The sequence below is a fragment of the Pundamilia nyererei genome, unplaced genomic scaffold (genome assembly GCF_000239375.1).
Source record: "Pundamilia nyererei isolate P.nyererei 1_Seehausen unplaced genomic scaffold, PunNye1.0 scaffold00052, whole genome shotgun sequence".
Taxonomy (NCBI): Eukaryota; Metazoa; Chordata; class Actinopteri; order Cichliformes; family Cichlidae; genus Pundamilia; species Pundamilia nyererei.
In genome coordinates, this window is record NW_005187453.1 from 1563247 (window position 1) to 1577370 (window position 14124).

At 41.3% G+C, this 14124-nt stretch overlaps 1 protein-coding gene across 5 annotated transcripts in view; it reads left to right on the forward strand.

Annotated features, from left to right (window-relative positions):
- The window catches only part of iqsec3a (IQ motif and Sec7 domain ArfGEF 3a), a 123874-nt gene that overhangs the window by 60348 nt on the left and 49402 nt on the right, over window positions 1-14124 (forward strand). For 4 of the 5 annotated variants that reach the window (XM_005733451.1, XM_005733452.1, XM_005733453.1 and 1 more), the window contains exons 3-4: window positions 1449-2085; window positions 10648-11936. In XM_005733451.1, coding sequence (XP_005733508.1) covers window positions 1449-2085; window positions 10648-11936 — 1926 coding nt within the window. The remainder of the gene's footprint in view (window positions 1-1448; window positions 2086-10647; window positions 11937-14124) is intronic. The other variant, XM_013910941.1, reaches the window with a different exon arrangement.

A 14124-nucleotide genomic window follows, 5' to 3' on the forward strand; every position in this document is an offset into this window, starting at 1 on the left:
TTTTTTTTGTAATTATTAACTCTCTACATTAGCAGAAATGCAGTATATAAGTATGCCATTATTAATGAAGGCTTTTTTTAGACAGACAACTTAAGACACAAACTAAAAGTTTATTGTTGTTGTTGCCCTATGTCTTCCTCTGAAGAAAAATCGTGTTGACTTTCTTCTGAAGTTCTGCATGAAAAGTGGTGATTTTATGCTCAGTGATTCAATTCTTATCACCAAATCCAATAACGGGGGGGAGTCTTATCTTGTTATCACAGTTACTTTTAGCTGGTGTGCAAAACCGGCACAAATTCAAAGTAAGTCTTTCAGGAAAATCTGCTGATACATGTTGTTCTTATAATAAACAGAAACGTTGAAATGTCTTTCAAACTTCATCAATATGTAATCAAAGATTAGTCAGTCACATGTGTTTAAAGGCACATGTGTGCTAAAATAAGAGCTACACTCTACACAGCTGGGTTTGTGGTCAATATCACTTTTTTTTTTCTTGAAGGCACTTTTTTGTACGTCTCAGAGTGGCAGAAATAATCCAACTGAAAGAAAGAAAAATTGGCAGTGAGAGCAGTTTAAACCATGCTTACTTTTATCTTCAACACAGATGCCAGTGTGTGTGCATTTCCATTTGAACATCCCAATGCCCCGGTTATCAGGGTGTGACGGAAAGGTGTTTCAGAAGCTTCTTGACCGTCTGACAAGCACTCCTGATAAATGATCCTGGCAGATTAAGTGCAGCCTTACTGAGCCACTAACATGACTGCTTAGTCATGTTCTTCTATCAGCTGACAAGGGAGCATTGAAAACTGCTCTCAAGGTGATGTCAGTTAGATCAAAATGTCTTCAAACACATTGGATGATTAGAGAAACAGCTGGTATTTGCTATGTGGACAAAAAGTATATAAATATATTATTTGTTTCTGTATATTACATGCCTATTCCACCTCTTTTTGTTTTAAAGTGTAAAACGACACCTACAGTACACTCCAACATACAAGTATTCACACAAGCAGGCACACATTTAGTGACATTTGTTTTGACTGCATGACTGTCCCCCCTACGTCTGTGTGTGTGGGAGCGTGTGTCACTATTGGCTGTTAACTATCTTGTTTTTTTCACATTTTCTCTTCTAAAGATTTTGCTGTAAGAAGTAATGCCTTGATCTTTTTCTTTCTTTCTTTTTTTACTTTTGTACACTGTGGTTTTATAAGCTGCTCTGTGCTTTATGTTTTCCTGGTTTTCATTGTCTGTCAGTGTCTAGACAGACAAGAAAGGCATTCATAACAGAGCAGGCAGACAGATGAACTGTTGAGTGATGAGGCACAAAAAAGAAAAAAGAGAGAAAGGGTCAACATCTTACCACTAACCCAGGCAGCCTGGAGAAGAGGTCAGAGCTCACCACGGATGCAGCAGACACCTCACTCTGCATTTTCTCCTCCTTTCTGCAGCGATGACCTTTCTCCAGACTCGTCTATGGTTCAGGAAGGGAAGGGAGGAGAAGGAGAGCTGCAGAGTGAGGCCCAGTCACAGCCACAGCTACAGCCGCAACCCGAACTGCAACCGCAGCCCCAACAACAGCAGCAAGAGACTCAGCCACAGACTCAGCCAGCACAGCCCCAACCACAGACTGAGCCCCAACCGCAGATTCAACCTCAACCTCAACCCCAACCCCAACCCGAAGTCAAACCTCAGCCAGAACCTGAGCCGAAAGCCCAGCCTGCACCAGAGCCCGAGCCTCAGCCGCAAGTCAAGGCTCTGAGCGAGGCGGCCCCACAGGAAGCCCCTAAAGCCCCTTCGCCTTGCCGAGAGGAGCAGACGGTTGCAGAGAAAGAGAATCAAGAGTCAGAAGAAGTTGCGGAGGCAAAGACAAAGCAAGAGGTAGAGGAGGCGCAGGCCAAGCCACGCGAGGGTGAAGCAGCACAGGAGGAAGAGGACGAGGAAGGGGGAGGAGCAAAAGGAGGTGGCCCGGGGAGGAGAGCCAGTCTGCACCACACAGCCTCGCCCTTGAGGGTGCAGCGCAACGGGGCCGGCTCGCACTCCGCCGCCTCTGACTATGAGCTCTCGCTTGACCTCAAAAATAAGCAGGTAGGGTTGTGTTGGGGTTGGGAGGGGGCGGGTTGAGTGTTGGTGTGTTGTGTTTGGGAGAGGGAGGGGGAGGGCAGGAGGTGCAGTAGCTTGGCTTGTGTGTATTGTACGTCCTGTGGTCTGACATTTTTGTGGTGTTTCGTTTTTTTTGTCTGAAGAGAAGGTCAGGTGGTTTGTGGTCAAAGCTGGTGTCTGACTTTTTAATTTTATTTTAATTTTTTAAATTTGTTCATTTATGTTTTTGTTCGTTCGATGTATTGATCCCTATTAGCGCTTATGGGCTGTCAAAAATATTTCCTTTTCTCCATTATCATAAACCATCATCATCAATGCCATGTCATCACTTCATTGACATCCTCAGTTGTCTTCATCACCAAAAGCGGATTGTTTTTTTCAAACTGTGATTTTCTGAGACTACACTAAACAGTTTTCAGGTGCAGGCTGCTTTACTATTCTAGCAAGGATGCACAATTACCCATCAAAGTCGAAGTAAAAACAATGTCACAAAATGCAAGTTTGTATTTGCATGACTCCTTTAAAATTTGTATATTTTCTAATGCTTTATATTAATCAGTGGATGGTGAAAAGCCTTAACATCTGTGGAGAATAAAAGCACATTTCATTGCAGCGAGTTAAACCGACTTTGTCCTGAACTGTAAAAAGTGACTGTTTTTCTACATGCATTTTCATGTTCTCGTGTCTATGTTCTTATCACGCTGTTCATCAGGAGCTCAGATATCATCTACATTACATAATCATCAAGAGCCATCAAACATTAATTTTCATTATCATCCATCTAAACAACATTCTTCAGTCCATCGAGCTTCGACAAGGTAAGATGGCAGGTAAGGCCCCTACCTGAGGGGCTCCTCACCGTTTTTGTGCTGGATTGATTATGTAAAAGGGCCCTCCACTGAATTTTAGATCCATTTTAGATTCAGCCTGTAAGAAAAGCACCCTTGAGGGCTGAAAAATGCATTTCCATAAACTGCTGTTTATTTACAGCCTTTCAAAGAGAGTCAGTAACTATAGATGCTGATAAAAGCATGGCCAACTTTAAAGCTAAAATAAACCTGTTTACAGCCGTATATTCTGTTGTCTCTCTAGTTAATTTTCCGTTTCACGACAATTGTACTGGGGATGGATGTTTTCATAGCTAACTTGTTAAATTATTAGGGCTTGAAGTTACTGATGCATCATTAGGGGTGTGGTCAGTGGGCTGGCTGTTGGCTAGGCTTCACCATCTGCTAAGGTGAAGTGCACTTCTCAATCAGTGTTTGTGGATCTGGTCTTTTTTTTGCGCCATTTTAACAGAGCTATATAAACAATAACTGCATTAACACACTGCACATGTGCTCCAGTTTTGGTGTGTCAAGGTGTAATGTATAAAGCAAGTAACACTGTAGAGGGATCTTGCTCACCCAGCTTCCTACTGCTAACTAGCTAAGCACTCCCTTTCTGCTAAAAGAAAACAAACAAATGAGCAAAAAAAGAGCTGCAGTAGTAGAATCTGTGTTTTGAATGTGAATCCAAATTTGAAGTTATGATTTTGAAAGAAAGCCATCCAAGACTCCTTTAAACTGCCTTGTGGAAGTTGTAATATCAAGTGTAAACTATATCCAGGCCCCCCAAATCTATTCGTTTTTCCGAGTTTCCTTTTCAAATTGCTTCCCTATATTAATGTGCAATACTAATTTCGCTGGGATCCTCTGTATTTCAAGCAGAAACTTGTCAGACTTGAGCCACTGTAATGTACTTCATGCAGGTATTTTTTCCAGGTATTCCGAGTCCCTTGGTTCAATTTGTTTCTTTTCAAGGTACACCTCGGTCCCTCAAGTCTTGACTTCTATTACTGTCCCTGTAAGTGCTGTGCGGCACGCTTGGCTGCGCTTAATCAATAACCCAGAACAATCAGTAAACATGGTCGCTCTAGTATTAAGTGTTTCTCAGAGTCAGAGCACCAGTGACACACTCTGAAAGGAAATTTGCTCACAGGTGACAGGGGAGATGTCATTTGGATTGTGTCCTTCTCTGCCAATACATATTTAAATTCGCAGAGTGAGAAGAACACACAGAAAACTGCCAGATAAGCCAGCAAAGCATTCATTCCAAGCCACTGAAACTAATATGTCTGAGCTGGATAGTTTTTCCATATTCGCTCTCTGTCAGCTCCATTTCATTCAGTTTTGATTGCATTTCCTCAGTTGTCACTTCTCTAATTGAGGCTCATGATTCTTTTAACCTTAACGTCTCCTTCTCACTTCCATTTTCTCTCTTTTAATCTTACATCTGAAGGTCCCCCTTTCCTGCGATCTCCCTGTCAACAAGGCTTGAGATACGTGATCAGCTAGATTGATCTTCTGTCTGTACAACCTGGGGTGCAGGGGGCTTGATGGATCTCCAGATCAATGTCAGAGTAATTGGATCTGTGGGGCGATACCTTGATAACTGGGGAAGGACCTCATGATGAAGAATTTGAGCATTAACTCACTTTAGTTTAGCGTTCAACCTCCAGATCCCCCTATTACTTTTTCTCTCTAAATAAGGTTAAATTTAAATACGTAATGGTTTAAATTTAAATACTAGTCAATCCATGTAATAATACATACACTTACATGGAAATGTACATTATATTTGTTTTGCTCATAGCTCACTCATATAAGATGAGCCTTTTGCGTTGCCTGCCTAAAGTTGCTGCATACCTGCAAGCCCCTTTGCAACCCTGCTCCACTCAGGCTTGGCATTTTCATGCTGTCTGACTTAATCAGTGTCATATCTGTTGTCACTGATGCTTTCTCTACACTTACACCTGCTTGTTCTGCTGTGTTACCTGGGGGGTTCTTGCTACAGCTCTGCTGGTTTCCCATGTGTGCACATAGAAGGGCGGGGAATATAGTCTCCAAACATTTTCTTTCTGCCCTTTCAGTTAATTTTTGTCAATTTAAACTCTTCTAGCTACAATCCTACTCACACACAACTGTGTGTACTTTAAGTTGCTCATAAAATGGAGAGGTCTTGAAGAAGTAAACAACTCATGCAGAATGCACAGCACTTTGTTTTATAATGAGGTGATGTGACCTTTACTTCTGCTCAGTAGCTGCTGCTAATATCTGCTTCAGCAGTTCATATTTCCCAAGAATCAAAAAGAGCACTGAAAATGGATTTGATGGGCTGCCTTCACTCATAAATACACTAAAAAGTGCAAATACATGTTATGTATCTCACAAAGCCCAGGTTAGGGTTTATAGTTGTTGTTTTTTCATTCCACAATAAGATGATCACTTTTCTTCTCTTTAAACAGCTCATGCAAAATTCAGAATTTTAGGGGGGTATTGTTCTGCAGATGTCCGCAGCAGTGGATTACATCTGATTTCGGCCATGCTGAGACTTTTTCCTTGCAGTTTTTGTTTGGCCAAGGCCCATCAGTGTAATTCTATTTTTCTATTAAATTAAGATAGTGTCTGCATTAAAATTTAGTCACCGCTGAGCTTTTTCTGTAAATGACTTTGGTCAAGGACGCATGAGCTAAAAAGATTTCCATCCTCTGATGACATCAAGACTTTTCTATTGTCATCCTCATTTACCCATACAGTCAGCATTAGTTGTGTCCCAGTTTTGCTGTTATATAATCATCTCATTAATCATGCAGATGTTTCTGCGCTGTAAGACTGTGCATGAGCATGAAAGCTAATAATCATGGTTTGAATTTCCACCCCTTATTTCTGCAGCATGTGAAAAGATCATCTGCAGTTTTGTTCACACAGCTCAGTCTGTGCCTGCACGTTTAAGGACGAAACTCGACGAATCAGTATTTTAGGGCTGTTTGATTTATAGGGACTGTAAAACAGGCAGTATTTAATCTCAGGGTGGGTAGTATTTTACAAGTCTATGACATTACTTAGCTTTGCAGGTACAGTTCAGCACATTTTGTGTTCAGAAAAAGCCGAGCTAAGCTAAACTAATATTGCCTCATAGATGAAAGGAAGCAAATAAGAGTGATTCTCAAAAACTGAGTGGATAAAAAAGAGATAAATGTTACCACTGAAAAAAGGTGTTTAGAAAGCATTTTAGTCAAAGCTGTCTTCAACGTTCTGCAGGAATGAATAAGTGAGGTTAACTAATTTTTGATTATCAAGGTAATCAGTATTCTTTAAGAAGCCTTCACATATATAGTTTTACAATTAGGTTTAAATGTCACAAGTTGAATATAGATGAGGCTTTTCTAAGAGGCCATTTGTGATAATGATACCGTAGAAGGAGGTGGAGATAGTAATCATGGCACTTGACTCTAAATGGCAACAACTGGCATTTATTTGCAACCAGTAAAAACAAAACAAAACAAAAAAGCTGTGTACTGCACCTTTAGTTGACCTTTCGGTTTTCAGACACATTTCTATGTGAAGCAGAAACTTTCAGACTTAAACATATTCCTTTTCCAAAGCCCCTGGGTATTAATATTTCATGTATAGACAGAGAAAGTATTTCAAACCAAGATATCTATCATCCCCATAGCATCTGAAGCCGAGAACCCGTCTCTGCCTCCGCAGCCCAAAAATATTTGAAATTTGCATTTTGAATTCGCACTTGTGTTTAAGTAAGATCATTATCTTAATGTGCTAAACCTCTATTAAACCCCCTGTTTGTTATGGGTCATCTTCAAGAGGATTAGAGACCGTGTCCTTGACTTCAAATATTTACATACCCCTTCTCTTCTTTTTGTTCACCTCAAAGTTCAAGTAAAATCTGTTATTGCACACTCTAATTTTATTCTGCGTATTCTGCATTGTGGCACCGCTTTGTGTTGCATAGTTTTTCTCCATGTTTGTGTGCCTCATTCAGAGGGGAACATGAGGTCAGCATGGTGCTGATCTCTCCGTCAGAATCGATTTAGAGACGTGGTGTGAGAGAGCGGTGCCATCGCCGTTTTCTCAGACCACTGTGTCTCCAGAATAATCTCTCATCAGCGCTTAGTGAAGTGATCAGAGGTAGAAGTGACAGAGGTCTAATGGGGAAGATTTTCAGCAATGCCATTCTTGACACGGTCATCTGTCTCAACACCTCTTTCTATACCTTTCTTCCAATCTTTTTTTATACACGTGTCTCCTTTTCTTTTACCACATGCATTACATTTGCAGTGGATTAGCATGCAGCCCTTTAAATGACAGCTAAGGATTTATTAACACACGAAGAAATCAGAGTTTCCTGAATATTTTGCTGCAATTGCTGACTGAGCAATAAACTGGAATTTATTAGATTCCCCAGTGCAATCGTCACCAAGTGAACCATTTTGCATCACTGTAACTGGTCTTATAGTAACATTAATGGACACAGCAGGCAGTCGCTGTGAGTTAAAAGCCCACTGCATGCTACTCTCTGCACCAGTGAGCCAACAAGCTGGCTTTGGAAGACACATCAAAAACATTTTCTCTGTGTCACGAAACTTGACTCCAAATTAAAGATGGTTTGTCCAACTGGCAGAAAGAAAAGGTTGAAGGTTTTAGACTTTTTGAATTCAAGTCATAGTTCTAAGAACTTAATATTTATGCAGTGCAGTTAAACAAGACACAAGTACCACCTACATCTATGCTCTACCTTCACATTACTACTGAGAAATAAACTTATGAGGAAGAATGTAACAGTCTGACATATGTGCAGAGCCACACCAGTACGCTTCAGTACCCATAAACCAAGCTGGACTAGTGTTAACATAGAAGGTCAAGGACAGAGTTGCTAAATCTGCAAAGGTCCATCTTCTACTGGGTCTGATGGGTCCTTAGAGATGAAATAAAACAGGTAACACAGACAGAAGCACTGTGCACTGTGTTCTGGAAACATGCACTTTGCACTTTTGACTGGACTGTCCAGTGAAAGTGGTACACAGCATTTGCAGTTCCAACACAATCCTCGTTAGAGCTGCCATCAAATCCTGTCTACTTTCCTCACTTTCTTCCTCCATCCATCATGTTCCAGCTCGTCCCAGTGGCTGTAATTCCATCTGAATGGCACAGTGTATCAGATACGCACTCTAATAACGAAAGCAACGTGACCCAAATGCTTTATTCATCATCCCCGACCCGGCTTACGCGGAAGCCAAAACAAACAAGCTCGACTGCTACATTTAATCAAATGCAGCCAAGCTGACAGCCCTTTTTTGCGCATTCAAGGGCACCCCTGCAGTGGAACTCTGCAGAATTTGTTTTGATGAGGGACACCTCTGCGAGTAACGAGGTCAATCATATTACCTCAGCGCCTGTCTTATAAAAAAAAAAGACTACACAATCTCTATTTTAGTTTCCGCACAGTCATGGTGATAACGTCTTGTCGTATTAAGAGTGCATGCAGCACAGAACAATCCAGATTAAAAAACGATGAATATTCAGGCTGAGTTCGACTGGTCTGCAGGGGATGACAGCCACTGAGAAGTCGCCATCAGCAGATACAGTAGAGCTGTGAACCAGCATCCTATTCAAACTCCACCTTAATATTCTCAGTACGTTTCACTTTGCTCACAGAGGCTCTGCAGTGAAATGTAAATGGAGTAGATAAGGTGGATTTTCAGTGTCATTCCACTATTCTAAAGAGCTTTGTATGTGATTCGGTTCCTCCAATGACAATGACAGGCTGCATCTTGCCGAATTAACCACTTATCAAAAATTGCAAACCCTACAGCCATTACAGCCTATCAGTGTTTTTTTTTTTCTTTTGCAGAAGTCTGATGGTTTGGTGACTTTGTCCAGGACTAAAAGGAAAGCAGATTAGCAGCTGAAAGTCACAATTTGATCCTTCTTAGCTGCAGTAACCATTCACTCAATTGCATTTGAATTGACAGGAAGGTTATTTTGTACGGACCAAATTTATCCTCTTGTACACATCACTCTGATATAAGAGTTCAGCTCTAAATCCGTAAGAGAATCAAAGGAGGAAAAAGCAAAGATGTGAATTCTCTCAGATGAATACTTTGCTTTTTATAAAGTACATTTTCATGCAAAATATTTTGAACATTTATGTATTCGTTGTGTCTCTTAGTGATGGACTATAACTCTTTTTTATGGAAAACAGTTTTCCACTTCTTATTTTGCATAAAATTATATTGCTGTTAAGTCATTTGACCAAGGTAGGATTTGTTTGTAGTTGAATCGAGGCAAAGAGGTAGCCTGAGTTTCTTGTTCACCCTTTCATTCACCAGTCTGGATACTAAATTGGTTCTGGTGAATCTGACGTCCCAGTTTCACAGACATGACTGAAAGGTAGCCCATCTGCAGCCGTTGACTCATAACCTCCAGTCAGGAGAATCGCTTCAGGACATCGTCCTCAGCTGTCCTTTCTGGCATGCAGCCGAACTTCAGCTACGTTCTCAGTCCTGGAAGTATTCAGTTTTGTTTAGACAAGCTTGATGGAGCGTGCAGCAGGCAGGATGTATTTGTTGTGAATCCACCAGGCGATTAGCTGCTACAATGCCGACGTGGACTCCATCAGACGTCACACGGACTTTGTTCTAGTGAAGTGACAGAGACACTTGTGTTCTCACACGCAGCTTCGTGTCTAGAAAAGTTCAGGGCTGCAGTGCATGTGTAGAAATGTCTTGAGTGGGTTTTTTTTTGTTTTTGGTTTTTTTTGAAAGAGTCACCCACTCACTCATGAGAGTAAGTGGGTGAGTCTTTCAATGTGTTTTGTAGGTGTTTCAGTCCCTGCAAGGCAAACGTTCACCATGAATGAGACTTTCACAAAAATCGTGCTAGTTCTGTTTGTAAAACGGTGGTGCTGTTCTTTCAAAGCTGAAATCTCCTCCACATTAATGCCCTTGATAAAGTAAGATGAGCAACAGAATTATATTCATTGATTTGGTGCGAATGAAAAGGACTTTGAAAGATAAGCGCTCTTTCTAGGCACTTCCAAAGATACCCACACCCTGATTGTTCTGGGAAACTCAAAGAGGTTTCATCTAGTGTTTGAGCTGCTGTCAGATGAGGAAGGCTATATTACATCTCTATCTATTTCCCACAGCATTTGAGCAATTTTTCACAGGCAAGATTAACGGCCTGTTCCGTTTCAGACAATTTAAGGTTGTGTGGAAGACTTCTCTATGGACTTCATGTAGATTATGAGCTCTGTTTGCTGAAGAAATAGCTGGATGCCATGACACAGCTATTAGTGTGGTTACAGATTCAGGATACATAACAAAACCAGCATGGAAAATACATTTACTGAACCATGACAATATTATTTAGATTTGCTGATCTTTAGTATCTAAAAAAAAGCAAAGGTATTTTTCTTTTTCCAACTAAATTAACTTATTTTTTCTTTAAATCTCCTCGTGATTAGTATTCCACCAATGCACGCCTATATGCATTGTACACTTACAAAAAAACGTCGAATTATAACAATACTCTTTTACCTATTCGCATGTATCTTGTATTCGTTGCAGTTTTAAAAATTATTATACAACTATGACTCTCATATTTGGTCTTAATAATTGCTGTCCTCACTTTTACTATCACTGACACAAAAGAAATGTTTCACCAATTTATTTTCGCTCTGTATGTCTCTTTCCATTTTCTTTAGATCGAAATGTTAGAGCACAAATACGGCGGACACCTCATCTCCCGCCGTGCTGCCTGCAAGATCCAGACTGCCTTCCGCCAGTACCAGCTCAGCAAAAACTTTGAGAAGATCCGCAATTCACTTCTGGAGAGTCGACTGCCTCGACGCATCTCCCTGCGCAAGGTCCGTGTGCAAAATACGGAGGGTTTCTCTGCTGAACGGGCGCTGGCAGAAGGCTGTAACCTGGCAGGCATCCCACTGGTACGCTCACCATCTTTGCCTGCCACGGTTGGTGGCACCCTAACTGACCTGGAAGACTCCTTCACTGAGCAGGTCCAGTCTTTAGCAAAGTCTATAGATGATGCACTCAGCAACTGGAGTCTGAAGACCATGTGTTCACTCCAAGAAGGCGGCAACTATCAGTTCAGTGCCGATTCCTTTAGCGCAGCAGCGGCAGCAGGGGTTGGAGGTGGTGGAGAAGGCGGGGGTGGGGACATGCGAGACTCTGTAATTCATCAGGGCTCCGTAGACCCAACCGACCTCTCAAGGAATGCAAGCAAGCTGATGATGGCGTTTCGAGATGTGACGGTGCAGTTTGACAGTCAGAACTTCCGCGTTTCATCTTCAGTTAGGGAATCATCCACTTCTGTCACCCTCAACAGTGGCACCCAACAAGAAGGAACCTCCAGCACTGTCACCACCACTTCCACAACAGCAAATTCTGCACCAGCCCCTATCCCACCCGGTCCTTCACAAGAACCCCCTCCTCCACCTGCAGACATCCTAGCAGAGCTCAAAGAACTCCCACCCCCACCCCAGGAGCCTCCACCACCACCAGAATCAGAGATAGAAGGCAGCGAGCAGGATGTTGAATTCCCTGCGCCACCTCCTTCTGAAGAAGAGCTTGGGGAGATGGAGCAACCTCCTCTGACCCCTCTGGATAAGATGGCATTCCCCCAAAGCCCAGAGGAGGTTGTTGTGGTGGTACCGCCACCACCAAGAGAACCAACTGTGGCCCCTCCACCACAGGAGACTATAGTGCTGGGTAGCTCTCCTGCGGTGGAGCCTTTGGATGTTAAGAGATGTGGCTCTGAGACAGCAGACTATAGCTCAGAGCAGATGAGCAGCAGCAGCACATCGACGGAGGCACGCTCAACGTCCGAGGCATCGTCCAAGGAAGCATTGCAGGCTATGATCCTCAGCCTGCCACGCTACCACTGTGAGAACCCCGCTAGCTGTAAATCACCCACTCTGTCCACAGACGTCATGAGGAAACGCCTCTACCGCATCGGCCTCAACCTCTTCAATGTGTGAGTAGCAGATTCATTCATTAGTGCTTGTAGTTCTATGGTAACAGAAATTAAAATCAGCTGCCGGTTTGTTGATGAAATCTCAGTATAATTTATAGCTTTTGAATTAGTGAACTGTTGGGTGTTGAAGTTACGTCATAGTAATATAGTTCTTTTCAGATCTGCTCAAGTTATTGCCAATATTAACACTCTGGTATTCATACTGCAACCACATTTGCAACTTCTGTTGTATTTTCCTGCGTGCCTTCATAAAGTCAGCAGAAGAAGAAAAAAAAAAAGAAAACAAAATGTGCTCTGAAAGCTTATTTATGTCTGGGGTGTTGCACCTTTTCTCTCATTCTGAATCCAGTTCCCCTCGCTGTCTAGTGAAGAGTGACAAAGTCAAAACAAGATAAAAACTTCCCAAAATGCCCTGCAGACAGGGGCAAGGTGGTTATATGGCAGTGATAGATAGAAAGAAAAAAATGTTACCAAGGTAACAGTGCAGTGCATGGGGAATGCACTTGTGTTTATGTATTAAGTAAAACAAAACAATGAACCCTGGAGATGTTTGCTTGGTGACATCCAACCACCAGTAAATTAATTACTGAAACATTTAATCATAAACAAAGTTTACATATGAAGAATTTAAGTTAAAGCTAATGTCAGCAAACCAAGGGAAATGGATATCCCATATTTAATTTGTGCGCCACTATGCAATCCCATTTTAAAATGTCTGGAACCATGTGACCCCTGTGTGCTAAGTACCCAACAGCAGACTTGGAAGGCATTAATAAATAGAGAAATGTACCATATGCTCTATTAGCCTTTCACCCAGAGCATACCCTAAAGGGCCTAAACACCCCACATATTCTAATAAATGAACTGGACTCGTGTAGCAAGCTCAGCTCAACCGCTGATTGAGTTGCTGGGTAACAGTTAGTTGGAATGCATGAAGGATGAATCCCCCAAAATAATGGCAGCGATCCACAAAGTCTAAAATTCTCATTAGTCATTCTTCTGCGAGTTGCGAATGTAATTAAAAGTTCCTTCAGCATTGTGTGAACCAGTACCTTGGGAACTGGGATGAAAAATTTGTTAACATTTCAGCCCGAGCAGGATTGGATTTTTCTCTCTGCCACCTCAGCCATTTCTGTAGAAGCTCTACACGCTTTCCAAAATATCTTGCACTGAAGGAAAATACACTCTCCTCCCTTGGGTGTGAGATTTTGTGAGGATATTCATCCAGTTAGGCCATGTCACACATATTTGCGAGATTGCAGCTCATAAACACACATTATCTTTTTTCTTATAATGCCAAGCTCTGCAGCGCCATAAATGTGCACAATAAAGCCAATTAACTTTGACTCAATGCCGGAATGAGACGATGAAAACAAGAGACGGAACGAGCTGTGCTCTTAGTGAAGAGTGAGCACAGAAGGAATACCAATGTGGGAAATATTTAATTTAGAAAGCAAAAAACGATGCTACAAATGATACTATTTAGTATTTAGATACTATTTAGTTTTATCTTTGACTTTTTGATTAACAGCAGACATCACATGAACACATTAATATTGTGATTGGTGACAAATTAAAGGAAAAACCCAATTACCTGACACTCATAGTAAAAGGGTCAAGAGGTAGTGCTAGTCTATTTAGAGGTGAGTGATCACCTTTATTATGTATTTGAAATTTTTCTATAGTGACTGGTGTCTTTTAGGATGACATTGCTCCAATGTAAAGAGAGCAAGACAACAATGCATTGTGAAAATGATTTAGATGTAGCTATGGCTTTGCAACTAAAATTGTTTTAGTTTTTTTTTGTTTTACAACTTTCTATTATGTTTCTGTTAAAACTAATACATCAATATATATCCAAATTTGATGACCATTTTTTATGATGAGAAAATCCACCTGACTATTAACATTAAAAGCCTCTGAAAAACTATTTTTCCTGAGCTACAATTTTGCTTGATTCAGTGGAAACCCGGAACCCATTCTGTGTAAACACATTTCTAATGCCAGTGCCAATGTTTTTAAAATCCTTTCTATTAATATCTATGTGTGGTACCTTGAATTAAGCAACTAAAACACCCGAAAAAGCGTCTGGAAGACTTTGGCCGACATTATTTTAAAAACAGGTGACAAAAGAATCCAACCTTTAGTCTTCTTAGCATTAAAATGCAACATGGCAGCCACCCATTGC